We start from the raw sequence: 27,665 nt of genomic DNA on the forward strand, positions 1-27,665 counted from the left end.
TGATGGTCGTCAGTCAATAGCAATTAAGAATCCAAGTCATAAAACTGATAGCCCCTTAGAAGGTGTTTGATCTCTCCTGATCATTGTTGATAAGTTCATCCCACCGTTTCCGAGCAATGAGCTTCCTTTACATATGCGTCTACCATATTGAGACGATACAACATATTGCATATTGCATATTGCATTTTCCAGAAATTCATTTCATAAAATTGTGAACAGCATGATTTCACAACTTCATCCCCTTACAGTATATATTATAAATTATAATACAATAGCGCTTAAGCGCTAATTAGTTAACAAGTTAATATACAAATGCATATATCATGCGTATGAAAATCTCAGTTGTTCATATAAGTAGGACCTCTGCCAGTAGGATCCAGCTGCAGTTGCCTTTCCATCTCCTTAAGGTACTGCAGAAGAGGCCTCTGCTCATTTTTTAGGTCTTTCACAGCACCACAACCGTAGGGGCTTGTCCTCTGGTAACCAGGAACAAGCTTCTCCCTTCTTTGCCCATCTGCATCACCATAATCTGGAGGAAAAGCCGGACGCAATGTAGGGTTGTTCGTGTGCATTGCTGGATTAGAAGCCGCATGATTTCCCCAACGGTTGATATGATGAAACCTGTAAGTATCGTAATCATACAAGTTTCCAGGGTTGGCAGGAGGATGAAGAGAATTTGGCCATGCATGATGGCCAAGGTTGAGACTTTCTCTGTACTGACGGAGCCATTCTGATGAAGTCATTCGATGCCAAGGTGGGTATTTATCCATGAAGCCTGGAGTGCTGGGACTATAATTTGGTGGCCCTTGAGTTGCAGTCCATTTTGGATAGCTGCCTATGGGCGAATGTGATGCATCACAGACATTATCTGTCATGCTAATCCCCCCAGAGCTTTCGCAGTTGATAAAACTAGATTGAATTCCACCATTAAACCAGTCAGCATCATCTGGCAATAGAGGGGCAGAAGGCACAGGAGCTGTATAAGTAGATGAAGAGGGTTGGATGCTTGCAAATCCATTTTCACTGATGGACAGACCATCCAAAGATTCTGATGCTATTTCCTCAATAGGGCTCAACCTTGAGCCATGTTTCCCACTACCACTTGTGCTTTTCTCCCTATTGTTGCTCATATTTCCTCCATCAAGGACCCAAGCACTAAGCGAGGGAGGCCCAGCGGCGATTGGAGTTTCCAAAAATGGCTGTGCAACTCTATCCTGTACACGAGGCTCCTGCTGGCTGCGCGTAAAATTAGTTATGTCGGCATGAAAAGATAAAGGATCAATCTGAGCCTGGTTTTGAGCGATAAGAAGTGACGTAGCACGGCGCAAGCATTCATCAGAAGGTACACTATGATCCCCCATACCTTTTGTAGGGGTTGGATCATTTAAAGCAGAGGAAATCTTGAGTGGTGCTGAATTATGTCTCGTAAGAGGCCTGAAGAGAATAACTTCTTCATCTTCGATAGTAACAGATTTTCCATTAGAACTTGAATTGTCCCCAGCAATCATCTGTTTCTCACTTTCTTCTGGTGCTTCATGAATAGGCTGACTAGGCACTTTCTGATTAACATCAGAGTTGTTGGACTCCAATCTTTCTAGTTCTGGATATTCTTTTGACTCTGCCCTATAGACTTTGCTAAATTCTCTTCCAGATTTGTCATAAACAATCCACTTTTGAGAACCAATTGATTTGTCTGCAATTTTAATTGCAGCATTGATGATGCGCTGAGCACGACAATCAATTGCAGTGTCAAATTTGTCTATATATACCCAATGAGATGAGAAATCTAGTGATGCATGTGCACAAGCTACCGGTGCAAACCCCCTCAGCTCATAGTCTTCCCACAGAGGAGTAACTTCTGCATACTTGGCCTCATCCTCATTGACGTTAAATCGCTTTAGAAGATCAACAAATGCACCGAAAAAGTAAGACATAGCACTTCTGCTTTTTTCATCAACCCCATGCATTTCTGCCCCATCAAGCATAATGACCAACCACTCCACAAAAACAAGCACAGCTGGTAGAAGGGGGCAAGTCTCTGTTGCACCATCCTTCAAACTTCTTTCAACAAAGCGTCCCATGAAAATGAATGTTGCAGTCAATGCCCATTGTGTCAGCTCTTTCTGCTGCACATCATTTTTGTCTCTTGATTCTTTTATTTCTGCGGTCTTAATCAGATTCTGTATGGTAAAGATTAGTACAGAAACAACTTGGAGTGCTCGGAAGGGGCCTTTTCTAACTGAATCCATATGCTGGTATGACTCCAATGTGACTTTTAATTTTGTATCATCAAGTGCCATCAATGCCTCCAACTCTCCCATAGTAGATGCAAAAGCACAAGGAAATTCGTCCTCACTGCTCCAATAAACAAATGCAGCAGAAAACGTCAGAACTTAAGCAACAAAGAGTGTGATATTTAAATAAGAATTGGTAACACAAGCATACATCAAAATGCAAAGGAATTCAATGAGACAACATTAGATGGGCTTGATTACATTCTTCATCATAACACCAGTTCCCTCAAGCAATGTGAAGCAAGTTGATAACCTAAGTATAACAATCAAAGCTCAACTGCATATATTCAGAGGATTTTATATATTTTACAGTGCAACACCCTTTTACAATTACCAATTGCCTTAACTTTAATGTCAGCTCAATCGTTTGATATCATACAAGAAAATATGTAAACAATATTTGGGCGAAAGGAACTAGAGACGGAACAGAGGGGGACCTAAACAGAAAGGTGAAAGACTGATTTCTCTAACACCTTAGGGTTCAAAATCCAAAGTACCAACACGCATGTGGTTCTTTGCAACTTGAAAGCAAATTGCCTGCCCCATTAGATGGTTTAGCTGCTAAGGACTGAGCACGAGCATAGAAGTAAATGACAAGAATAATAACCACAAATTGAGGAGAATCACAACAGAAATTAAGATGCACCACCCAAAACCAACAGTAAAATGACAAAGTGGTAAATGAAATTGAATACAATCCAGGACAAGTGAGCACCTTGATTTTATGTGAAAGAAACTTAATGTTCCAATAATAAGAGACCATAACTTTGTATCCGTATAGCAATTATGTTCAGCTTTCAGCATATTATGATTGCTTGACTTTGAAATAGTCTGAAGAATGCTTCTTTCAGATGGATTTAAGAAATCAAAGTGGGACTCACTTGAAAGAGAATATAAATGAGATGACCTGCTCTGCAAGATATAAGAAGCAAATGAGAACTGCCAAAATATGAATATCAAAAGGTGTTACGAAATTAATGACTAAAACAATAGCGGTTCTTGTAATATTTCTGGTCTTACCCTTTCAAACAGTAGGATAAGGTTACCCTGGGCATCAGGGAAAGGTTCTTTAACAGCTAAACTTCTTATGCAGTGGTACAAAGCGAGGAATTCATCACCAATATATATTGCCAATACAGCTAACTGCAAACAAACCCACATGTAACTTCCAAATTAGAAATGTTTAAAATAAGTTAATTCAAACATGCAAACATCATAAAGCAATTTAGTTCTCTGCGTAAGCAAACTCTTCTGAGAATAAATAGTTTAATGAGGAAAAAGTTATGAATGAACCTGATTGTGTGGGTTTCCGCTATCTGGCCAAATTACTGTTGCTTCCAAATAGTTGGTGGCTGCAACTGACCAATTTCGGTTTTGAGCATCAGGTTTTTCATATTGTTCTTTGTATCTAGCAAGATCCCCAACACATACCAAAAACCGATGGCACAAAAATTGGCATTTCTGCATCTTCTTCTGTTCTGCAAACGTAAGGAACACAGACTCTTCTGGGAGCCTGTTACGTTTTCTAATTTTCACAATCAAATTTTGGTAGAATTCAATTGCTTCTGATAGAAAGAGTTTAAATCCTTCTACATGATTATCATTTTGTGGCACTGCCAATTTTTTGCTTTCTGCATTAACAAAACTTCCCTTTATTCTTTTACGAAACTCATCAATACGCTTATAGTGAAGCTTCCACAAAGAATACTCGATGTCCTGAAGTTCCAACTGGTCACGATCACTCAGTATGAGATTCTCATAAGTAGATCGCACCTTGCGGTACAAGTCCTTAACCTCAGAGTGCAATAGACCTTTGGAATGGATCAGTGACCACAACTGATTTTCTGTGTTTGCAACCTGAAAGAACCACAATTTCAAGACTCACAGAGAAAAACAACACAAGAGTCTTCTGCATAAAGTGAAAGTATTTAGTAGTAGCAGATGTAGGTGCAGAAAATTACCTCAATCAAAAACTTTTGCTTTTCTCTCTGATCTTTGAGGGGAAAAGATGAATTAGCCGTCATGTTTAAAAGGAAAAAACTTCTTCAAGTGCGAACTGCAATATGCTTATGGCGTAACACACCTGTTGGTGGAAATCACAAATTAGTACACTTCGCAGTTGAAAAAACCAACACAAAAATGGTCACCAAAGTGATGTCATGAATTTTAGTTGCAGCACATCCTGGATAATTGGGTAAGGACTCACTCAAATTAGTGCAATATACAAGCAAGCAAGTGAATGACATCTAAGAAGTGCCAAAACTCCCTTCACAAGTATGAGGAGCATTTGCCACAGGCAATACCGGATCACGATGAAAATTGCATTTTAACAATATATTGAGCATAATTGGACAACTTAAGGTGGGAACAAAACATCCTATTGCAAAGAAATTGAGGGAGGGAATATATTCCTAATTTGATAAGCAGTTAAAGTTCAAGCTCAAATCCACCAAATTTGTCAAAGATCATTTGGAAAAAGAAGAAAGAAAGAAAGTAGACCTGCTATATTGACTTTTAGCCCCCCAGAAGATAATGATCATCAAGTATCAACCCACCAATGAATGCCAAAGTTTGGAAGTCTAAAGCATAGACTAACTGGCCAAAAAGCAAGAATTGTTCAAACCTAAACTCTACCCTTAAGTCTTTAGCTATGTGAAATTGGTCAATTAAGTACTGATCATGTTCTCAGCTACCCAAATCAAAATTCAGAAAGAATTAAATGATTATAACCGATATGTAAAAAAAAATAATAATAATAACAACAGAGAAAACCCACATACATTGAAAATCAGAAGAAGCCATCTTATCAGAGCAGAGAACAGCAAATGTAAACAAAATTACAACAACAACATTCGAAGAACCCAAATCAAATTCAGCAAAACAAACATCAAGAAACAAGTTTTCATCTTTAAAGATTGAAAAGACAGAGAATTGCACCAGAAAGCGAAGAGCAAAGTCCTCCTGAGAACATAAAGGGACAAACTAGAATTAACAGTAACTCAGCAGCCAACGTTTGAGTCTTTCTCTGAATCAGATGCAAAACGAGCCAAGCAGAAAAGCACACACATGGAAGAGAGAGAGAGAGAGAGAGAGAGAGAGAGAGAGAGCTAAAAGAAGAGATGGGCACCTGTAAACAGGTTAGGCTACAGTTTCAGTTGTGAAACAGACAAAGTAAAAGGTGCTGATGATGATGATGAGACTAGGAACAAGGCTGCTTTCCGGTGTCTGCTATCTGCTATCTTACCCATTCAAAAAATTTATTCCATTTTTCAATTCCTTTAGTCTTTGTTTCTTATAAAATAATAAGGTAATAAAACCTTAGAAAATGGAGAATAAATGAAAGTGGCTTATCATCATGTGACTCATGTCCCTCATCAAATCTTGTCCTGGGATTAACATAGAGAGGGATCACTTGTAGTTCAAGCTAAGCTTAGGATTATAATATGCTAAATTAGAAAACACCACCTTAAGCTTGGCAACTTATTAGCCTGGTTTATGTGGCAGCTGGTGGGTATTATCTGTGTGATGAGGCCACCATCAATATACTTAATGCTCTAATTCTCATAGAACATACCAAAAATAATAAATGGAAAGTAACACTTGTTTTTCTTTCCATACATTATTTGGATTTGACTCATTCGAGTATTGGCTAACCGCACACGTGTGCTTATCTAAATGGATGTGGTGTTCCTGTAGGTAGTTGAGGTTGGACTGTCCTTATGTCATGGGCCCATCAAATGCTGGAAATATCAAAGCCAAAAAAAACAGTGTTAGGATCAGTTTGCCCATAATTTATAAGTTGTTTATATATTATAAATTGCGACAAAAAGAATAATAGCATAATTTCAATTTAATCCAATAAACAAAATGTTACACAAGTTAATAGACCCCGCAATGGTGATGATAATGATGATAATGATGAATGGGTGCACTGGTTTTGGCGTGGTACAAATAGCACATGCTACATGTTAATGGACTTAGTTTAGAGAAGCTTCCGTGCAGCAGAGTGTCGTATACGCATGGAGATGGAGGAGAAAGACACAAAGTTGAAATGACCATTGGGTCCCACATGAAAGACAAATTTGATGACATAATGATCATTGTGATATGAAGGAAATCTCAGCCGTCGCTTTAGTAAGCATTGTTCTCTTGACTATGGAGGATGGAAACAAGGAGGAAATCGAGAGAAATCAAAAAAAATAAAAGGCCAGTAATTATGATAGGTCAAAGATATGAGTGTGGATATGGCCACATGGGTCTACGTAGTTGTTGTTAGGTTGCTGATTAGGACCCCTGTACATTTAAGCAAAATTTTCAACCCTAATAAATTGCATTATACGAATTGGATGAGTTGCAAAAATTGGAAGCAAGGAGCACTACGCTAGCCATCAATCATTCATGCACATATGAAAGCCGGTGATTGTAATTAGTATTGATGCGTTGTGAAATCCACTTGCATCAATAACATGCATACACACTCAGACTCGGACGGACAATTAATATTAACATAACCCTATGAAGTTTTAAAGTGCATAAAAAGTCCCTTATCAAAATTAAGATCTTCCTACATCAAATCTTGGCGATGATGCTGATTGGACGGAAGATAATGGAAATTAAGCTCATGCTTTAGTTCTGGACCTATTCTTACATAAATAAAAATCTTGGTGATGGTAATGGTACGTATTCATTTGATGGCAAATAATGGAAAGCTCTTGCTTGAGGTTCAGGGCGTGCTGATTTAATATGTCTTTGGTGTCTACATCACTGGACGCCAAATGAGAGTATTCTTCTAAAGGTTTCTGATAACTTCTGGTTTGTCCCTTTTTGATTTGCTGTTTGCACTTCACGCCTTGGTTCGAAAGCTTCGAAATTTTGAAGTGAATATAAGTTTGGATGAATTGCCATTAACTTTTAATCCACATTAATCAATCATTAGGCGTTCTTATTTCCCAATTTAACAGACACTCAAAATCTTAAACTGGCCTCTTAATTTGTGTGGAGAGCGATGATCTGTCCATCTCGGGCCAAGCAAAGTTAGAAACTTTCAAAAGAAAGAGATGGGCTAGAATATTTAAAGCCCATTCTGTCCTCACGAGCTCAAATGCACTTACCCCATGTCCGAAGGTGCGAATTTTCAAAGAAAGATTATGGGCCACCATAAACCCAACGTGCAATGTTTCACAAGAAGGTGCCAAAATATTGGTAATGCAAAAGAATTTGAGAAGAGAAAGACCTTGGCTTTGGCTGGCAACCATAGAAAATTCAGGCGCTCACGCAGGACTAATAATAGCACTCCTCCTCCTTATGTATTAATGAGGTAGCGAACAAAAAGACAGAAAAATAAGGAGAAAGAAACGGACAACCCACAAGCTAAAATAGACCCGTCTTTTTATCCCAACGAACCAGCTTCATAACCCTACCCACCTTTTCCTCTATATCCTTCATTCTCTTTCCCTCCACGAACAGGAAGGACAGAGACAAAGGCCATAAAGCCCCTCTCTTTTCTCTCCCTCTACAAACAAATTACAAAGAATAAAAGAGCAGTTTGTTTGTGTACGTACGTACCTGTTCTAAACTATCAAAACGAAGATGGGATACAAAGTCTGCTTGATTGTGCTGATGGTGGTCTTGGCCATGGTGGCCCAGTCATCAGCTAAAGGGCATGAGGCCAGCTGGGGCCTCAGCTTCACCGCCCACGACGACGAGTCGCTGATCGACAGAGCCAACAGCAAAGTTGGCGACATGATCGGAGAAGAAAACGAAATGATGATGGACTCAGAGAGCAGCCGTCGAACACTTAGAGGGAGTCAAAGAAGGTACATTGCGTACGGTGCCCTGAGGCGCAATGCTGTGCCATGCGGACGCCGCGGCCAGTCCTACTACAACTGCCAAAACAGGCAGAGGGCCAACCCTTACCAGCGCGGCTGCACCACCATCACCCGCTGCGCCAGACGCTGAATGTGATCAATTCGGTTTATTTACAAGACCAGATCAAAGAGAAATAAAAGAATAAGAAAAAGAAATAGTACGTACGTACAAGGATATATAGTGAAAAGAGAATGAAGGTGGGATCAAAATCATCGATCATCATCGACATTCATGCTTTCAAGATTATATGTCTTCCTCCTTTTGAATTTTAAGATTAATTACTGTGTTTGTTGAATTATTCTGTAATCTTTGTTTTGGTTATATTTATATATTTTTATTTACTATATATGCTTGTATTTCAAGGAGGAAATGAATAATCTAGATATATATACCTTTGGGTACGTATGATTTTATTTCAATGAGGAATTACAACTTTTTTTTGGGAGCTTCATTTGACTAATCATGCATGCAAATTACGTACAATTTCGGATTAAATTAATTAGTTATTGATGCATATACGTTTTTTGATTTAATTTTGCCCAAAACTCTGACCTCAGCTACGACTCTTTGATTAAATTGGCTCATGATAAATTAATAATAACAAAGGCATTTTTGTCCATATATAGGTTGCCTTTTTACTACAAATTTATAGAAACAAAAAATTTGGGTGCTGGGTGCTGCCCTTAAAGATCTTTTGGGCGTGGTCCAAAACCAAAATAGCCAAAAAGAAAAGATTAATAAGGGTATAATTAAAGAGGTCATTCCAATACATAGAAAATGATGAATTAGTAGTTTTTTACCCCCAAATTGATAGTGATTAGCCAGATACGCACCCAAAAAAATCTCTTTTGTTTAGAAAAAGAAGAGAAAATTAAAAAGGTGAATTGCTATAGCTTCGAGAAAACTGTGGATAAAGATAAAAGACCTTCGATGAAAAGCTCACTACAGATAAGTAGCGACATGAGCTTGACAAAAAAAAAAGGTAGTGAGATTGGTTGATGATCATGCATCCAAGTATAAGCCAGGTGGCATAACGTTTAGTAGTGCTTGGCTCGATCTGAGGTGGACGAGAAAGACTTTCATGTAGCGGGAATATCACTTTTTGCTATACCCGATCAATGATGCAATGACACGTAAGATAACTTTTCCAAGTATTATTGTGTTATTAGTCAGAGATAGCAACAATGTAACAAGTAAGATTTTATGCATATGGCCAATCAATTTTATAATATTATATGATACCCGTCAATCTTACAATATAAAAAGAGTGAGCGTTACGTAATTTGCAAAGGAAATTAATCTGATTTTAACATGATAGTCATCAACAGGAAAATTGGCCATATGAAATTAGGTTTAAAATAGATTAGGTTGAATCACGAATCATGAATCATGAATCACGATGACTTGACCCAATGGATAAAGGATAAAGATGAATGATTCTAGTTGTACATTCAACCCAACAAGACTCGTTGGCTAATTAATCTACTGGCCCAAGCTTGGAGAACCTAGGTCCACAATTTTGGACCAAGTCAAACGCTATCTGATCCAATTTCTTGCAAGCGTTGTCAAAGATAGAGGTGAATTCTAAAAGCATCAAAAGCAAAACTAGAAACACCAACAGTATACCAAAGTGTTTGTTAGATATGGGAGTGCTACTGCTATCTGATCCATTTGGGAGTGCTACGGCTAAGAGTTTCTTTAGAAAGCATTTTTGTGACTCATAAGCACTTGTATATTTTTCTACCAAATAATATCAGAAACGCTTGTTGACGGGCGTGAAAACCCACAATGCATCAATGGTGACACTAGCAAAGACCAAACGGGTTTCTAAACAGTCCATATGGAAGGTTCAAATTCGCAATCAATCCCTCAACAACCATATGCTATCATACAGTGCAGAGGAAACAAACAAACAAAGCACAAGAGGCCAGCCCTACCCATGTTTTCTGGCTTTCCCGTCTTAATTTTCATCACTTCATCACTGCCTGTCTCTCAATCTCTCTTCTTTCATCATCACGAGTCCCACTACTGCCCCCTCCACTTTCACTTTCTCATGCGTCCCCATTGTATTTTGCACAGTTTTTGGTCTTTTTGTTGAGTCAAAAAGCAGACTCAAAAACCATGTTAGAGTTCAACAGAGGAGAAGAGAACCTTTGCTGCTTTGCATGATTGCTTTTCACACCAATTCAAAAAGGCCACGACCCACCAAGAAACTCAACCAAGTAGACGACTATAATAAGTCTACAAGTAGGTACCAAATTTCAATGGGACCCAACAACCCAATAATCAACATCTCCACCCTAAAACATTAATATAGAGAAACACTTACATGAAACGAAACCGAAACCGGGGATAGATTGACACTTAAGATGGGGCAACCATTACACACTAGGGAACTTTTTTCTGAGGATCAGCTTCTTAAGCTAGATTGATCCTAAGACTAAAAGATGCAAAGTAGGACCCATCATACATCTAAAGGTCACTTTCTCACCTATATCATGACCTATAACTATAGATCCACCATGCGTAGAGCATGAAGTAGTGCTCGATAAACAGCAGAAACTCTCGCATCTAAGCTCGATACTCTAAACTACTCTAAATTAACAATAATTATTAAGTATAAAATCACTAAATGTTTAACAATAACAGTAGGTGAACGAAAAAAATGCATGCATTGATATTTTTGGTTTATAAGAAAAAGAGCCATGTAGTGAATACAACAGAATGCAGGCTGCCTTGCTTGGCATCTTTTATCTCACTGAGAGAAAAACAACAAAAGGGTCAAGATTCCTTGCCCATTCTTCCCCGCTTTCTTTGACAGCTATCCCAAAGCTCATTTTCCCATTGACGAAAAAAAACAAACTCTTTCCCCTTTCAATCTTTTTCTTTTTTCATTTTCGACTGTCACTCCTCCTGTTCATCTACCTAGAATTACTTCTTACACTGTTATAATTAATGCCTAATAATTTATTAGTTGAATTACATCTTCCCATTTACTTCTCTATTTAGTGAAAAAATAAAAAAGAGTAGACAAACCATATCAAGTAAATTCCATTCACTCCCCATGTTGGCTTTTTGACTCCCCAATTCAAATTCTAGATTTTTTACACCCCTGTCAATCGCGATTGGCCTAGTAGAGGAAAGAAAAATTGGAAATTTTCTTTTCTCCTCTCCCCTCATCTTTCTCAGCAACCAAACATGGGAAATGAGTTTAAAGCAAAATTAAAACGAGAGGCATACATGAAATTTTACAATTTGATTAAGGACTCTCTCATTCTCTGCAAATATTCCATTACAATTTATCTTCCTCAATCCTCAGCATCATCATCACGATCAATGTCAACAATAACATATTAAAATTAAACAAAACTAAAAAATTTAGAGTTGGTTTGGTTCAAGAAGAGGATGAACCTGAAGCTCTAGGCGACGTCGTAGGGAACAAAGGCAACAGTCGGGGCTCCGATTCCCTCGGGGTCGTGCTAGGTGACGGGTGCAAGTAAAAACCCTTTTCTTTAATGGCTTTCTCTTCAGCCTCCTTGTTTAAATGGGCACACCCAATGGGATTCAACCCGTAATTGGCCGACCCGGACCGGTCAAACGGGTCGGGTATGAGCGGCGTGACAGGGCTGAGAACTAAAGCCGGGAAATCGAGAATGCTCGGAGATAAAATCTCAGGGTTTCGGGGAGAGAAGCCGGAGGCGTTGGAACTGAAGACGGGGATTAGGGGGTTAATTCTGAGGTTCTTGAGTGAGTTTCGGCGCTCGTAGAGCTTGAACCCGGATTGTTGCTTTTTGGGCGTGGATTTGATGGGTGGTATGTGAGTTTTGTTATGCGGGTCTGGGCAGGTGTTGGCGGGTTTTGAAGAGGCCTGCTTGGCGGTTTCGGAGGATCCGGTTAGCATTTGGACGACTTGTTTGAAGGAGTTGGTGTCGGCTTGGACGAAGGTGGTCGGGTACGGGTTGGCGGATTCGGATCTGGTGATGGGTTTTGGGGGTTGGGGAGTTGGAGTTGTTGGTGGAGCTTGAAGTCCATTGTTGTTGCTGTGGGTGCTACTTGTGCTGCTGTTGGAGCTGTGGCTGTTTGGAGAAGGAAGCAGAGAAGGGTTTGGGTTCTCTTGTTGGTGTCTTGGCGAGGTTTCCATTGATGATGATGATTCTGATTTCTTGCACTGTTTGGTTGTCGAGAAAGTTGAAGGAAGGAGAGAAAATAAGAGGAGGAGGAGGAGGAGGGAAGGGGAGGGGGGAGGAAGAAGAGAGACTTCGATGTCTTGAGATGAGAATTTGTTGCTTTTCGTTTGGTTTGGTAAGAAATGTTTTGGTGGGGACTTGGGGTTCTACTGGTGTGTGAAGTTCTCTCACGCGCTGTGAGGAGTTAGTGATATATATACACTCCTAATTAATTTTTAATTTTTAATTCATTCTCACTAACTGTGCTAATTAATGTAATGTAATAAATTGAGGTCAATTATCAAAAACACTAATAAACTGAGGCAATAATGATATTTAATATTGTAATGGGGTTGCTTTTTTCCACAGATGATATCATTATTCAAGATATCTTTCTAGAAAAAAGATTATCATTCATGTATCACTGTGGACATGACTTTAATTATATCCAGCATTTTTAATGAGTATTTAACTTCTTTTTGTTACATACAAATACCGATTAGTATACATTTTTTTTTGGTCATAATATACCGATTAGTATACATGTGATTTCTCTTACAGTCCATATCAGGTACAAGTACAGTACAAAACGTGGTCGTTTGATATGTTTTCTAGGTTTGAAACCACGAATCGACGATGAGATGGAAGTTGAATACAAAGTGAGCAAAAAAAGTCCAAAGAAAAAGAAAAATAATCTGAACATATATTGACATGACACAAGCAGAGAAACCAGAACACGCATGGCATAAAACGCACAGAGCCAGCAGAACTACAAAAATGCACTAAGAAAACGGGTGGGCGTGAGTTAATGGCAACACCGACTGCTTAAATGGCATTGGTGCGGTTTCCACCTCACCGGTTACCGGTTAACTTAACGGGTCGTTTTGTGTTAATCCGTTAACTTAATATGTTACCGGATTAACCCAAAAACGAAACGAATGACCTGTTTGTCAGGTCCAGCTGTGAGAGATATAACGAATATGTAAAGAAATCATCAAAAAAATGTTCAAAGTTGTCATTGACTTGCAAAGTTGAATGCTAACATTTAACATATTAATTATTCAAATGCTATGTTTGGGAGGTGGTGCTGGTGCACTTAATCTGCACAAGCCCAACTCATTTATAAACCAGGATTAAGTAAATTAAGTAAATTATCTTTAGATGCAAACTATGTCCAACCTCTGCCTCGTTGAATTACTACTTTACCCTCAACCTTGTTGCAATGGTTCCAAGTTTGGCCCTGGCTGGTCCATGACCACTAGAAAATGTCAGCATCTTGTGTTTGTCATATGCCAATTATACAGTACATGACAGTACAACAGTACCCCGACCCGACATGACCCGGACCCATTGATTTTCTTATTTCACATTCTCTCTCTCAGGGTCATTTACTCTCTCTCTCTCTCTCTCTCTGCTTAAAGAGCTTTTAACAAGCCCTTTGATATTTTTCATAAAACTTGGGGTTTCGTTAATGAAATCCCATTAAACCAAACTCTCACCCTTTTGGCCTCTGTGGGAGTAAAAGGGAAAAAGACATTTTGATACGTCTTGTTTGTTCTCGCAGGGAATAACAAGAAGAACTCTTCAAGCAATTCTAAATTTCTTTTTTCTATTTTTATGTTTAGTCATCTCACTTTTGGAGTCAGATGAAAGAAGTCAATGACCAACAACAAGAGTTGGTGTCCTCTAGTATTCTATATTCTAAAGATGCATAAAGAACTTAAGCATTTTATACAGTGATGAATTAGATGAAAAAGACTTATATGCAACATTTTCACACACTTTTTCTTTGCACGAAATATGACGTGACGAGAGAAACAGAGAAAAAGATTACGAATCCGGAGTAGGTAAGTTTATATGCATCGCTTGACATGAGGAATTATATCCGCGGTTGAAGTTGCTAGCTAATGGAGATTTGGAATCAGAATTTTGAACCTCCTATAAATTTGGGCGGGTGAGATGAGATGAGAGTTTCCAATCTCCTTTAGCACATGTCAAACATTGAAGTTGATACTTAACGACAGGATCCCAATAGGCAAAAGTGAAAATGAGAGGTGAATCCAATTCTCATTTATATGAACTAAAAGCTTTAGCTACTTGTACTGTGAGAGGTTCAAACAAAGGGACCACACTCTCTGCTATATCAGTCACTTCTACCAAGAGCCTTATCCTGTTATCAAATGCAGGCTTGAGGACTTTTTTATAATTATTTTAGGCCCTTCCTTCATCTTCGAGAAGAACTTGTATATCACGAGATAGTAAATTAGTGCTATCCCGGTTATATATAAATTTCTCTCCTGTCTCTTCTATGGTGTTGTGTGGGGAATTTTTTAGAGCGGACAAACATGAACATTTCGATCCTTGTCCTGATTTGGCCTATACCAATCCCAATTTATGAGTGAAAATTGTAGATGCACCCACTGAGCACGTTTAGAAATTCGATTAGCTGGGATGCAGACATTTATTAATTTTCTTTTACATCGCAACATTTCTGCATGCAACATACTTGCGGAAGTTAGATTCGAATGCCACCACAAGCCACAATTTTGATTGTGACAGAAGCTGAAATCCAGTGCGTATTTCACATGCATGAAAAGGGCACTCTGTAAACTTGCTTGTCCTGGGACTGCCATGCTTGACTTGACTAGCCTTTTCAATTATTTCGCAGCCCAACATATACACACTTTCTTCTATGATTGCAGACATGAAACTGCATAAGTTACATCTTCTAAGGGGTGGGTGCCCTACTTGCCTGAGGATCTAGAGGACATGCTTAATTTGACTTCTCACAACAATAAACTGATCGTAGTCACGGACTTGATTTAGCATTTATTATATAACCAATCATTTTAATGCCCCGCTTAAATTAGCTCGATACGATTTGCAGTATTCAACTTTCAGACAAGGAATTAGAAATCGTTCATTCACTCCATACCTTTACCTTACATAAAACTGTACAAGTAAAATGGGCTGATGTGCAAATAAAGATATGGGCTGGGCTAAGTATTTAAGCTTTATGTGCATGGCTTTAGAAGGCCTGCGCTTGTCCTTGTTTGTTCTCTGGGTTTGTTTAGACGGCCTAATAACATTTTGATTCTTGTAGCTATGTATCCATTTTCCACTTTAGTCAGTTTTTTTTTCAATTCTATATGTATTCATATTGTTTGAACACATTTTGAAGACACACAAATGTAACTTAACTTTTTCATTTTTTTTAATATAAGCTATATTTGAAAAGAGGGAATCGAACTTAAGATCTCGGGTACAGAGATAAATGCACTTAATCACTTCATCTACAAATCCTTTCCGAACTGTAATTTAGTTTCCTCGATCATGAATACAAAACAACATGAAGGGTGGGTTGGGCTCATGACCGTAGATAAATATGAATGGTATAAACAATAAAATAGAATATGAGGGAAGCAATGACGAATTTCAAGATCCAAAGAAAGTCAAGCTTTGAACAAGAATCCAGATTGCGTTGAATTGCGGGGCAAAACAGTTCAGAGGAAGCATAATCTCTAGAATGAAGAGAAATCTATCTGTATTATGAACTCATTTTCTGACTTCATCTCATTGCCAATTCAACACAATAAGTACATATATATATATATATATATATATATATATATAGTTATCAGAACCTTATTGGACAGGTTGAACTAATATTCAACCTAGATAAAACAAAATCAAGCAATAAAAACTCACTAAAATCTGACCCACCTTTGCAATTGCATAGGTCATATCTGATGTATGTGATAGTATAATCCCAATCTTATATAAGGGCAGCTTATTTATTTATTTTTAATTGATGGAGGAAACGTAATTTTGACCCAGAAAAAGAAAAAAGAAAAAAAGAAGAAGTATAGTATTGGGCTATGGAGTCAGTGAAAGCCCAAAACTCGAGGGAAGTACGGGATTACGATGCCCATTAAGTACAATTTAGTTGTTTAGTAATGGAGTAAATTATAGTTCATTTGCTTGGCACGTGGATTTATTTGCAAGATTTATTTTGAACCGAATAATCGGGGTCAAATCTGAAGCAGCGGGATGGAATCCAAGTCGAACCTTCTACAGTATTGACAAGTGGCAGTTGCCACCGACAACCACAGTCAAGAGCTATAATTAGCATTCAAATCAACTAAGCTTTTTGATTAAGACAGAATTAAGGAATTGTTTACCAAGCTAAGGTGTGTCGACAATATTTTAAGTGTTGAGAATATGAATTCACGTTCCTTTGACCATGTTCAAACGTAGACTACAAATTGATCTCGTTAATTCTAATATGGTATTAGAGCATGTTATTTACGATTTTAAATGGCCGTTACACCAAACAAACGTGAGAAAAAGCTTCAAGAATAAAGGAAGTTAGTAGTCAAATTGATTAAGAAGGGTTATCCTACACTTAGGGTAGGTTAGGTTATTTGTTGGAATTACCGAGATGAAAATTACACGATGGCTAAAGTGGATTGGAGGGCAAGTAAAAAAGTAAAAGCTGACTGATGTCTTCTTGTAAGGTACAATATTCTCACCTCGATCAAGCTAGCTTTTGAAATTTTATGATTTGCTTTGGCTCCGCTTTTATTCTGGGCCATGTCCACGTCTAACCCTACGGTCTACTCATCTGTCAGCTTTCATTTTATTCTTTTAATAAACTATTATTGAGTTTGAGTTTATTTAACCAAAGACTTGTATTATTAATTACTAAAATAAAAAGGCCTCGGAAACTTCTACATTGCTATATGCAAAAATTGGTTACTCGTTGCTGGGCACGTGACCCAGCTTGTCCACTACACTCCTACGATTCACCCTCCCAAGCCCAGCCCAACCCCAAACCCTCCACACCAAAATTCAAAACCAAATTCATGAAGTAAAACTGCAGGGAATCCTGGCTTCAATTTCTATAAATTTCACTTCATTGAGCCCCCCACTCCATATCTCTCTTTCTCGCTCTCTCATTGGTCACTCTCTCTCTCTCTCTCTCTCAAGAAAAAAGACTAGAGAGAGAAAATATGGGTTTTGGTGGAGCTAAAGCTCTAGTCTTTGTGCAGCTCTCAGTTCTTCTACTGAGTTGCTTCACTGTGTTTGGAAATGTAATTGATGTTTTACCCCCAAGCTCTCCTCCACACCACCATGTTCACTATTCACACCCAGTAGCTTCCCCTGCACACCCACCAACTCACCACCACCACCACCACCCACACCCGCACCCACATCCTCACCCTCCTACTGCCTCCCCGGTTCACCCACCGGTTCACCCTCCTACCCATTCACCGGTCCACCCTCCAACCCATTCACCAGTTCACCCTCCAACCCATTCTCCGGTCCACCCACCAAGCCACCACCACCACCATGCCCACCCACCGGCTCACCCTCCTACTCACGTCCCGGTTCAACCCCCGAGTCACCCTCCAACCCACCATGCACCACCGGCTCACCCACCGGTTCAGAGCCCAAGCCACCCCCCGGTTCACCCTCCGCATTACCCGCCTAAGAAACCTTTCCCAAGGAGCTTTGTAGCGGTTCAAGGCGTTGTTTACTGCAAGTCTTGCAAATACTCCGGCGTTGACACCCTCTTGGGCGCCTCCCCTGTTCTTGGTTAGTCCATAACTCCTCTGCATTTCACTTAAATTACAAAAAACAAAAAAAAAACATTAATTTATAAACATTTTTCTAACAATGTGATCTTGGATTTGGCTTTTATTTTATTTTTTATGGCAGGAGCTACTATCAAGCTACAGTGCAACAACACCAAGTACCCATTGGTTGTGAAAACCAACACAGACAAAAATGGCTACTTTTTCATCACAGCACCCAAGACCATCACCACCTTCGGAGCTCACAAGTGCAAGGTCTCCCTCGTCTCATCACCCTCTGCCACTTGCTCTAAGCCCTCTGATCTACATGCCGGTTTGAGTGGTGCAGTCTTGAGGCCACAGAAGCCTTTCATGTCCAAGAAACTCCCATTCCTCCTCTACAATGTTGGCCCATTTGCCTTTGAGCCCAAATGCCATTAGTTTCTTTACAGCATGTGTGTTTTGTACTGAGTCTTTGTCTAGTTTTCACCACATAATCCTAGCATAATCTGTCATTGTTAGGGTTTTCCCCCAACAATGGTTTTAATGGTACTCTTCTTATTTGGCTAAAAATAAATAATGGGATTTTTAGAATGGTAATGTTGTGGGTGTACTCTTTTGAATTATTAATAATAGAATTACCTATTTTAACTTGTAGTAGTGAGAGTTTTATTTATTTAACGGTCATATAATTTTTACTGCTTGCTGTGCTAGCTATGGATGGGCAGACATGGAGCTTTCGTTTTGCTTTGTTTTGTAGAATAAAGAAAGCGTTGAATTTGAATTTGAAAGCTCCTCGGCATGCATGCATGCACAGTCTGGTGCACTGAGCTCTTCACAGCCGTTGGATTCTTGAAAGGTCATGTATAATTATGTCTAAGGAGGGGAAACCCTATCCAGTGGGGCCCCTCAGCTCAGTCGTCCTTGTCCTTTTTACCAAAGAGAGATAAGGACACCATGATTCATGGATCAGCCGCTGCTTTTAAGTTTTGTCTTTGGACAATTAGAAAAGTTAACCATGTCAAATCATGTGTCTGGTGGGGGCTGATCCAGAAAAAGAATCTTGTGGAGCCAAAAATTTACATGGCATATCAATCTAAAAAGAGAACATTGTATAAACACCATGCGTGCTTGTCACGTGGTTGGTTCCATTTTCCACCCATCTCATTCCTTCATTGGGTGCATTAGGTAATAAGTTGGGTGGTGCATGGGCATGGCATTTGCTTAATATTATGCTGCCATGGATGGAGCTATTGAGAGCTTAATTGGTTTTTGCATAGCATATTTAAAACAGCTGGATGAGTAATATTACTGTGGAATGGATCACATCACATGGCAGAAAGAGTTGCAGACTGGGAGGAGCTATTTTTGGGTTGGCTGAGCAACTCAGCATATACACACCTCTCCAAGCTAAACCTACTTTGGTTTTTCAAAATTTATAGTGGTATATGTAATAATAAATAATTATTCATCTCTGTCAGGCTCAATAATTTTGGTGGAAAAATTGGTGATGAAGCTTTCAACGAAAACGCCAGTCTTGGACCAATGATGGTTATGGGACAGGTTTGCTGTTACCCAAAAGCCATGTTTTACGAGAAAATGAGTAAAATAAAAACACTATCTGACCTGCAATTTTCAAACATTTTTCTCACAAACGGCCATAGCTTTCCAAGTTTCCAATGTCAAGTTACGAGTCCCAGCAATTATCGGCGACGCTAGTGGTGAGTGCAACGCATACACATAGATTGACATTTAATATATGTCAATGACAAATTAGTACATTAATATTGTTGCATGCCTAGCTAGAAAATCAAAATATATATGACATTTGTGAGTGACACTAGGTAATTTTTTTTACTGTAAATCCATATTCCTCCTGTAATTATCCAGATGTTTAAGGGTGATTAATAGTTTCTTCTTGTATAAGCCTATAAAAAATTAAAAAAGGAGGGTGCCTCCTCTTTCCTGTTGGTAATTTGTGGGACAATGCTGCTTCATATAGTATGGTTTGTGTCAGACTCAGAAGAGTTTGTCCAATAAAGAAAAAATCTTCTTCCCACGCAGCTGATCTTGTCCAAAACCTACTACTTGAGAAGGTGCTTGGTGGGGCCAACTGCTATATCATGTGGCCCAAAAAACAAAAACGCATCAACAACAAGAAGTGGATTCAAATGGGTCTCTTGATACGGCTGTGACCTACAATCGTAACATTTTTCAGGGTTATGAATGGGAGGTGTGCACTATTCCTTGTTTTTGGGTTAACTTCACTACACTGTGGGTTGAATTGTATGAAATAAGCATGATAATTTCTTAACATGGACTGTGTTTGATGCATTGAAAGATGCATGCGAATGTCTAGATTTCTATAGTGAGGGCTACTTAGATGAGATCTTATCTCTTAACTGTGGGATTAAACTAACAAAATTGATCAACAGTTAAGAAATAAGGCCTCATCTAAGAGGCTCAGATAAGGCCCTCACTACTCAACTCTAAAGATTTTGAGAATGCTATGCTAGTTATGGTCCACATTGTAAAGAGTCGGGCTTGCAACCGCAATGAACAGCCCAGGCCCATATTAAAATCCTAGCCCAATCCCCTCCACTTGGAAATGAGGGCCCAAAGCCAATAATTTCAGTATTAATATTACGATTACAAAGTGGCTACTTGAAATTCCACTTCGTCTAAACAAATTGCATAACCAGCTCCTTAAATTCCCTTGGTAAACGAAATCACACAAATTTCAAGACTTCTAATTTCAGAGTAAATGGGGATGCCGCACAGTGGAAAGAACAAGCAAACCTCCTAACAGAAGACACTCTAAACGCAAACGTAATGGGGAAAGAACTAACCGAATACCGTGGACAAGAAACCAAACACGTATCAAGACAAAATTGGAGTTTTACAAAACACAGCATAACAGAAAACTTCAGGTAAAAGTAAAAAAGAAAAGAAATCAGAAGCAACAAAAACCACATTCCCATGGTCTACAAGTTTTTATCTAGCCAGTATAAAAGATGGCAGACTACAAATACTCATAGAATACTTTATGCCAGTGACGAAATAAAAGTTAGCTAACTTCAAATACAAAGTCCTTGAAAAGGCATATATAAGCTTCTTTCCCCATTGCAACTATCAGAGTTGTAGCCAAGTCTCCAATCTTACCAATTGCGATATCGGTTTTAATCTGCAGCCAACAACCAATGATGAAGCAATCAACAAAACAAAGGCAAGATAAAACCAATTTGTATTATAACGAAAAGTCACATTCTATCATACAGCAGGCAATATACACGTAAAATAAGCATTTACTGACTTGAAAGCACAAGGAATTTAAACTAAGGGGCAAAAAGATAATAAGCAAAACTTAATAGTAACCTCAAGAAGAAACTAAACATATTCATAAAAGCATCAAAGGATTCCTTTCTAGAAATGTGAGGAGAGGAGTACAGTCAACTGTTCCATTTCTAACAAGAGTCAACTGTAGCTGGAAGCACAAGAAACCGTATTTGCTCTCAAGTTCAAATGTGGCTAACTTTTAAGAGGAAAAAGATTAAAATCACCATATAATGTGTGCTTATAATAGAACAACAACGCCTAACATCAAGCAAGGACAAGTCAAGATTGGCAACAACGGCCTACCAAAACCTCAGGTTTATATTTAACATTTAACAGTGAACAGCTCAATAAGAAAAGACTATTAATTTACACTGTAAGAAATGATCTTCGAACTTCACACAATCTAGTTAGGTTGAAGTTTGAATGACTAAAGCAAATCATTATATTCATCTTCAGGAGCCTTTTGCCATATTCGAAGTTATACATGATTCAAAGGGAAACGATCAAGGTAAGAAATCATTAAGCAATGATGAAATTAGTAAAAAATGCTTAATTCAATACATTATTATTAAAAAATAACTAAAACACTAAGAATGTAAGGAACAGTACAGTTTGAAATGCAGCTAGAAATATTACCCTTTAAGCTTGAGTAGCCTCAACCTCCTTATCCTCTACATCATTTGCAGCAGCATTTGGCTCAGCACCTTGCCCATCCTCTGTAGGTGGCTGAACTTGCTCATCTTCCGGTAATGGTTCCTCCACATAATCGTTCTCAAAGGCATCTGGAGGGACCTCATAGATCCTAACCTGAGGCTTAGACGGGTCCTTAACAAGCACATACTTGCCCTCATTCAATTTCATACACAAGTCAACAATAGACTTCACAATACCCCACATACTGTTCGTGTTCAGATTAATCTGCGAAGCAAATTCCTTGGGCTTATATCCGACCACAGCCAAAATCACATGGTTAAAGTGATCACGAGGATGAACCCTCGAAACATAACCCAACTTCATCAAATCCGCACTGGCCAGAAGAGCTTGAGCAGTCCATTTAGCTAACTTATTAGCATTGTTCTTAAGCTCAGTCGCCAAAACCGCACCCCTTTGGGTCTCCAACTTCTGCCTCCAATCCACACCAGAATACTTGGGATCAAACTCATTAAGCGCATTCAAAGTCAAAAACGACCTCTGATTGTTGACCTCCATGACACTCTGAACCTCGCATCTCGCAACCAGATACATACCCTCTTCAAGCTTCCACCTTCTGTAGCGATACGCAACAGAAGCAACCTCCTCACCTTCATTCGCAAATGGGTTGGGCTCATCGAATGTTACCTTATTGCCATCCCTAATCAAAACCTGCTGCGAGAAGTTCTGGTTAATATAAGCAGCCTCAACACTCAAGGAGTAAGCAGAATTGATATCATCCTTGGCTTCAGGCAATGGCTCCTGAGATGTCTCGTGAACCGAAAGCAAATCCAACTGCGACCCATCACGTTTATCGAAGAATAACTTGTTCCCAACTCGCTGAACAACGATATCCCAAGAGTAAATCGACCTGGGCGCGCACATGAGAGTCGAGAGAATGGTATCAGTGGCAAATACTGTAGCTTTGTCCTCGTTTGCAAGTCGGCGAATGACTGGGTCGTCGGTGGTGGTGACCTTGAAGAAGTTCCGATTCTTGAAACGCTCGAGTCTTCGCTCGTTCTTGGGCGTGATTCGATCGCAGGACCGATCGTAAAACTCGAGCCCACCGCAGAGGAGCAGGTCCTCTGGTTCTGGGACCGAAAATGACAGCTTTGAGAATGTGGAGAAAGGGATCTGGTCCAGCATGTTCCACTCGGGTTGAATATCGACCGATGATTTGAAAACCGCGGCTTCGCGGCGAGGGACGTTGACATTGGACCGGTTCATGTTGTATTGCCTGTCGCGGCGGGCCCGCTCCTTCTCGGCCTCCCGCTTTTTGGCTTCGACTTCTTCATCGCGGCGGTGAGGCAGCTGCCGCTGCTGCTGGAACCGCCATTTGGGGCCGAACCTGGGGCGCGGCGGGGGCTTTCCGTCGACGAGACGGAATGAGGCGTCGTCATCGGCGGAGGCAGGGAACGACTCGTCGTTCGAGAAGTCGAAGACTGAATCTGACGGGTTCTTGGACCGGGCCGGGTTGTTGAAGGTGCGGGTCCAGTCGGCGATCCGCCCCAACTTCTCGGCGCGGGAGAATGGGGCGAAGGGGACGTTGAGGGGGAGGTTGGAGGTGGTGGTTGGGGTGGTGGCGCTATCCGGTGGGCCCCACCCGTCTGGATTGAACGGGACGCCTCCGACTTCGAAGCCTTCGACCATGGCTGATGGATTTGAGAGATTCAGAAAGAGGAAATTGGCGGTGCTGACAGTGAAAGAAGCTTTCAGTCCCGATTGGGTTTGGGATTAAACCCTAGTTTTCGTGCAGTTATATACTACGGGTTAATTTACTGTTTCATCCCTGGGCCGTAATGTACTTTTCGGGCTTGGTTGGTTCTCTCGTCAAGTGTGGGCTTTATCTATTGGGTTGGGCCTTGTCGGGTTTGCAGAATTGGATTGGATTGATTCACACACCCAAATTAGTTCGTCAAACAAGTTCAACTTTGCTGCTTCTGCATTCGTATGGAGATCGAAATTGGAGAAAGATAAGCAAGTCCTGACTTCTTTTGATTTACTAATTATAATTAGGGTTTTCAGTAGAAGCATAGCACACTTCTCATTTCGTTGGTGATGGCATATTGAATCCTGCTTCACCTGATTTAAGGATCAATGATGATGATCAATGCAAGGCAAACTCACACATAAGATAAGACTATATATAATAAACTAAGATTTTCTTTTCAATTTTTTAATGTTTATAATCATCTTATAATTATTTGATGTGCCTTTTCCTAGTGAATTGTCATCACAATGTCTTTACTTTTTGCTTTTGTTGGATAGGGTTTGAGGATTTGTTATAAAGTTGGTGAATTGTAATACTTTTTTTGTGCGCTGAACGCATTATGTCGAACTCTGACAAAAAAGCATATGAGATACAGTATTTAGTGATAGACCTCATATAGACTGTGTATTGCAATTTGCAATATATAACACACTTCTAACTCATGGGAAGATTGTTCTTTTTTATTTTATGAAGCTATTATTTTTACTTTTTTAAACAACCGTCAATCGTAAGATTTGAATTGAGAACATCTTTCGACAAAGACAAAGTGGAGATTAAATATCAATGGATCATATGGTCATTAGCTTATGAAGATTGTCATGGTTTTGGAAATCCCATACATGACATGAGTGAAGGTTCTTATCTGTTTATTGGGCAAATTCAGTAAGCTAGTTTTTCTTATCTGTAATAGATATGAAGGTTCTCTTTCGATTGCTCCTATTCATCGCAGACTTACCTTGTTAACAAAACTCTTGCATTCATGTTCTGAAATATCAACCAATAATTCATCTCTCTCTTCTTCAAACAATATAAGCTATTTATGTACCCTAATAATTATGCACTGGATAATCATTATCAGAAAAAGACTGTCACCACCAGAGATAACAAATGTTCGTAAGCTTCAATAATTCAAAGAAAGGTCAAGTCAAGAAAGAAAACATTTAAAAGAGGGAGCATATAGGAGGATAAAAAGAAACAAGTTCCACATGCCCAGCTAAACATCAGATTAACACAGATTCCCAGCGCATCCACTTTTTCTGTCCATTTCCTTCCACACAATATATATACACATATATAACAGATAACGAAATAAGCATATAACACAAAATCAAAAGAAAGATTAATAGTTCTGGAAACTTTTAGTTTGTGCACATGAAGATAAGTAGTGAAGCAAATGTAAGAAAACCAGAACACAATATTTCTGTTGCTTCTCCAACCCTTTCATTCCTCCAATGACCTAATTTTTGAAACTTACTGTAGACTACTACTCTTTGTTTTGCAAGTAAGAAAGCATGTATTTTTCGAATCATATAAGATCGATCATACTTATTGACTTATATCGAAAGTATAATTCGGACTCTGTCGATAGTCACCTAACAATTTATATGATGAAACAAAAACCTCAATATTTCATTGAGTGAGTGAACAAGCATGAATTTTGGTAAACTGCAGTAAGTCCTAGATGTAAGCAAAAGAAAAGAAAAGCTCGAGATCGTGACCAAGGGGCATATGCATATTGACATAGTCATTCTAAAGGACTCACAAGAAGATCACCAACCAAACTCAGAGAAATATACATATAATTAAGGTTATCAATCCCTTCAATATAGAGCAGCACTTTGTGATCATATTGTATGCTTCAAAATGAACCAGCTCTACCGTTCACAAGCTTTTTCAGTCTCTCTGATATCCTTGCAGCTACGGGGCCTGGTGCAGACTCTCCAATCTACTTATGAAGAAGCAAAAACATGCGTAAATTCATGAATAAACCATTCTATATAGAAATATACGTATCTATATCTAGAAAAAAAAAATTATAATGAATTAATGTTGTTTGTTTGGTTAATTATACCTTGGAATGTATTGTGTGGAAAATGGTATCTTCAACAATTGAAAAACTGGCGTTCACAATGTCGGCTCCCTCTTCATGAAGCACGCGAATTGATTCATTAAACATGAACTGATAATCCAACCCAGTTATCAGAACAACCTGTAGAGCTGAACCCATTTCTTGAATCTCAATCTCAATCTGTGGTGATTTTAAGCCCCCCATTACTCCACCACCAACAAAGCCGGCATTATTATTTCCACTCTTCTCAGCTCCCATTAGGCTCTCTTTCTTCTCCCTCATTTTCTCCAAGTTCGTCTGTAGCTTTTTGATGTAGCTCACAGCATCATCTAGCTGATCTGGTAGCGATGTCACTTCCTGCAAAATTCCATTACCAAAAACACTTCTCAATATGGACTTACTTTGTCAGACAAATGCTTATGTTGCGATTGTGAAATCTGGAGTACAACTCATTTTAAACCAAATCATTTTGATGAATGAATCAAATTCACAGTTTGACAAGAGAAGATTATTGATGAATACATATATATACACATAGGGGAGCAGTAGAGTGAGAGAGATACCCTTGAACGTTGATGGGGAACAAGAGAATTGAGCTTGGAGTATAGGGCTTTCATTTGATTCCTCCTATTTTTCTCTATGGTTTTCCTATCAGCTCTAGATGAACTAGGGCAGTGCTCCATGAATATGCCAAGCTCTAGCTAGCTAGAAAAGCTAAGTTAGCTGTACTGTGCTACCAACCAATAAAGAGAAAACAATTTTCACTTGCAAAATTGAAGTGCTTGATGATATATGTATTATACATAAATAGTCAAAAACTTAACAAATGTTGGTCATCAATTTGTTGTTGCGTGCGCTTTTATCAAGACTCTCTCTCATGAAGAGAAGAGAAAGACAGCCAAAGGTGAAAAGAAAAGCAATACTGTATCATTAGATGCTACTGAGAAAAGTTTACAGATTTCAGAGGGCACTGGGACCCTTCATTCCTGTTTGGCAGGGCCCTACGTGCGCACCACCGTCCTTGACCGTCATTTCCACAGACGAAAACACATGGTTCTGGGCTGTGCTATTTCCGGATTTCAACAACCGTAGAGGATGTATCAATCAATTAACGTATAATTAAAATGGAAATTAGCAGATTAATGTTCTTCTAGACCATCTTTTGCATTATTTTATAAAGTCACAGTACCAGCTATAAATTTATGTCCTACCTACCTTAGAAACACAAAAGGGCAATATTCTTAAATTGTGTAAATAGATAGACAAGAGGAGTCATGTGTGTAATTGATATTTATCGTTAATGCATGTAGGTCACATTGCATCAACGGTCCGTATTAAAGAATGGCCATTGTATTCTTCGATACATGCACAAGGACTAAAAAACTTCTTTTCACGCAACCTTATTCTTCTTATGTTCATTAATTAAGTTTATGAAGTGGTTAACAACAACAAACTATTTGGTAAGTAACCATGTGGTTTTTAGCAAGCACATTTTATACATGCTCACCACTGTGGCTGATGCTGCTAAATATGACAGCATTATCTCTGGTCTTCTTTTTATGCATCTTTTGTTCATTCACATTTGGGTTTATCATGCAAATCATTCTCCACAGACTACTCTCCACTCCTTGATCTTATCCACTAGTTGTCGAAGCTGAGTGTTGATTGGTTTTGCTATACATCCCTCTAATTCAACACGTGCTTGAAGAGGGTCTATCAAGCCGAAAGGATCCTGTGGCTTCCTCCAAATATCAGAAATCTTTCCAATTAGACATATATAGCAAAGTTTAATCTGCGTTCACATATTAATTAAAGATGAGGCTAGCTACCGCAACTTTAGTCTGAATTCACATGTTAAAGATGGTTTTTTTTTTGTTTGTCGTTTCCACAGAAGAC

General features: G+C 39.0%; 6 protein-coding genes across 10 annotated transcripts; 2 read left to right on the plus strand and 4 right to left on the minus strand.

Annotated features, from left to right (window-relative positions):
- Nucleotides 1–224: 224 nt before the first annotated feature.
- Nucleotides 225–5,781, minus strand: LOC110766777 (Telomerase activating protein Est1). Of its 4 annotated transcripts, none has more exons than XM_021970145.2 (6): nucleotides 5,422–5,781; nucleotides 4,256–4,377; nucleotides 3,588–4,151; nucleotides 3,315–3,437; nucleotides 3,010–3,206; nucleotides 225–2,355 (listed from the first exon to the last, which is right to left on the minus strand). In XM_021970145.2, the coding sequence occupies exons 2-6, from the start codon at nucleotides 4,316–4,318 to the stop codon at nucleotides 339–341; spliced, it is 2,964 nt and encodes a 987-aa protein (XP_021825837.1). In that variant the 5' UTR covers nucleotides 4,319–4,377; nucleotides 5,422–5,781; the 3' UTR covers nucleotides 225–338. The 4 variants fall into 4 exon arrangements, with proteins under 4 accessions (XP_021825837.1, XP_021825836.1, XP_088108219.1 ...); XM_021970144.2 differs by lacking the exon at nucleotides 5,422–5,781 and adding an exon at nucleotides 5,232–5,415; XM_088252093.1 differs by lacking the exon at nucleotides 5,422–5,781 and adding an exon at nucleotides 5,075–5,198.
- A 1,901-nt stretch (nucleotides 5,782–7,682) lies between these two features.
- LOC110766811 (protein RALF-like 19) lies at nucleotides 7,683–8,506 on the plus strand. Its single transcript, XM_021970200.2, has one exon. The coding sequence runs from the start codon at nucleotides 7,884–7,886 to the stop codon at nucleotides 8,250–8,252; it is 369 nt and encodes a 122-aa protein (XP_021825892.1). The 5' UTR covers nucleotides 7,683–7,883; the 3' UTR covers nucleotides 8,253–8,506.
- A 2,893-nt stretch (nucleotides 8,507–11,399) lies between these two features.
- Nucleotides 11,400–12,510, minus strand: LOC110766804 (VQ motif-containing protein). Its single transcript, XM_021970187.2, has one exon. It carries the CDS (start codon nucleotides 12,301–12,303, stop codon nucleotides 11,557–11,559), a length of 747 nt encoding a protein of 248 aa, XP_021825879.1. The 5' UTR covers nucleotides 12,304–12,510; the 3' UTR covers nucleotides 11,400–11,556.
- A 4,750-nt stretch (nucleotides 12,511–17,260) lies between these two features.
- LOC110766789 (uncharacterized) lies at nucleotides 17,261–18,561 on the plus strand. Its single transcript, XM_021970166.2, has 2 exons — nucleotides 17,261–17,926; nucleotides 18,050–18,561. Exons 1-2 carry the CDS (start codon nucleotides 17,341–17,343, stop codon nucleotides 18,343–18,345), a joined length of 882 nt encoding a protein of 293 aa, XP_021825858.2. The 5' UTR covers nucleotides 17,261–17,340; the 3' UTR covers nucleotides 18,346–18,561.
- Nucleotides 18,562–20,757: 2,196 nt separating this feature from the next.
- LOC110766764 (eukaryotic translation initiation factor 3 subunit D) lies at nucleotides 20,758–23,680 on the minus strand. The gene is made up of 2 exons (XM_021970127.2): nucleotides 21,877–23,680; nucleotides 20,758–21,088 (listed from the first exon to the last, which is right to left on the minus strand). The coding sequence occupies exon 1, from the start codon at nucleotides 23,578–23,580 to the stop codon at nucleotides 21,880–21,882; it is 1,701 nt and encodes a 566-aa protein (XP_021825819.2). The 5' UTR covers nucleotides 23,581–23,680; the 3' UTR covers nucleotides 20,758–21,088; nucleotides 21,877–21,879.
- A 1,600-nt stretch (nucleotides 23,681–25,280) lies between these two features.
- LOC110766812 (basic helix-loop-helix (bHLH) DNA-binding superfamily protein) lies at nucleotides 25,281–26,616 on the minus strand. Of its 2 annotated transcripts, none has more exons than XM_088252012.1 (3): nucleotides 26,333–26,616; nucleotides 25,773–26,126; nucleotides 25,281–25,649 (listed from the first exon to the last, which is right to left on the minus strand). In XM_088252012.1, the coding sequence occupies exons 1-3, from the start codon at nucleotides 26,450–26,452 to the stop codon at nucleotides 25,647–25,649; spliced, it is 477 nt and encodes a 158-aa protein (XP_088108138.1). In that variant the 5' UTR covers nucleotides 26,453–26,616; the 3' UTR covers nucleotides 25,281–25,646. The 2 variants fall into 2 exon arrangements, with proteins under 2 accessions (XP_088108138.1, XP_021825893.1); XM_021970201.2 differs by having other exon boundaries at nucleotides 25,281–25,646; nucleotides 26,333–26,612.
- Nucleotides 26,617–27,665: the final 1,049 nt, after the last annotated feature.

Source organism: Prunus avium, chromosome 4 (genome assembly GCF_965620075.1).
Source record: "Prunus avium chromosome 4, drPruAviu1.hap1.1, whole genome shotgun sequence".
NCBI classification, from domain to species: domain Eukaryota; kingdom Viridiplantae; phylum Streptophyta; class Magnoliopsida; order Rosales; family Rosaceae; genus Prunus; species Prunus avium.

Excerpts from the sequence above, each read along its gene's own strand:
- LOC110766811 (XM_021970200.2), top strand. The coding sequence starts at position 7,884 with ATGGGATACAAAGTCTGCTTGATTGTGCTGATGGTGGTCTTGGCCATG.
- LOC110766789 (XM_021970166.2), top strand. The coding sequence starts at position 17,341 with ATGGGTTTTGGTGGAGCTAAAGCTCTAGTCTTTGTGCAGCTCTCAGTT. Across the intron at positions 17,927-18,049 it reads GGGCGCCTCCCCTGTTCTTG|GAGCTACTATCAAGCTACAG; the intron begins GTTAGTCCATAA and ends TTTTTATGGCAG.
- LOC110766764 (XM_021970127.2), bottom strand. The coding sequence starts at position 23,580 with ATGGTCGAAGGCTTCGAAGTCGGAGGCGTCCCGTTCAATCCAGACGGG.
- LOC110766777 (XM_021970145.2), bottom strand. The coding sequence starts at position 4,318 with ATGACGGCTAATTCATCTTTTCCCCTCAAAGATCAGAGAGAAAAGCAA. Across the intron at positions 4,152-4,255 it reads AGCAAAAGTTTTTGATTGAG|GTTGCAAACACAGAAAATCA; the intron begins GTAATTTTCTGC and ends TGGTTCTTTCAG. Across the intron at positions 3,438-3,587 it reads GCGGAAACCCACACAATCAG|TTAGCTGTATTGGCAATATA; the intron begins GTTCATTCATAA and ends GTTTGTTTGCAG.
- LOC110766804 (XM_021970187.2), bottom strand. The coding sequence starts at position 12,303 with ATGGAAACCTCGCCAAGACACCAACAAGAGAACCCAAACCCTTCTCTG.
- LOC110766812 (XM_021970201.2), bottom strand. The coding sequence starts at position 26,452 with ATGGAGCACTGCCCTAGTTCATCTAGAGCTGATAGGAAAACCATAGAG. Across the intron at positions 26,127-26,332 it reads TTCCCCATCAACGTTCAAGG|GAAGTGACATCGCTACCAGA; the intron begins GTATCTCTCTCA and ends GGAATTTTGCAG. Across the intron at positions 25,647-25,772 it reads TCCACACAATACATTCCAAG|ATTGGAGAGTCTGCACCAGG; the intron begins GTATAATTAACC and ends CTTCATAAGTAG.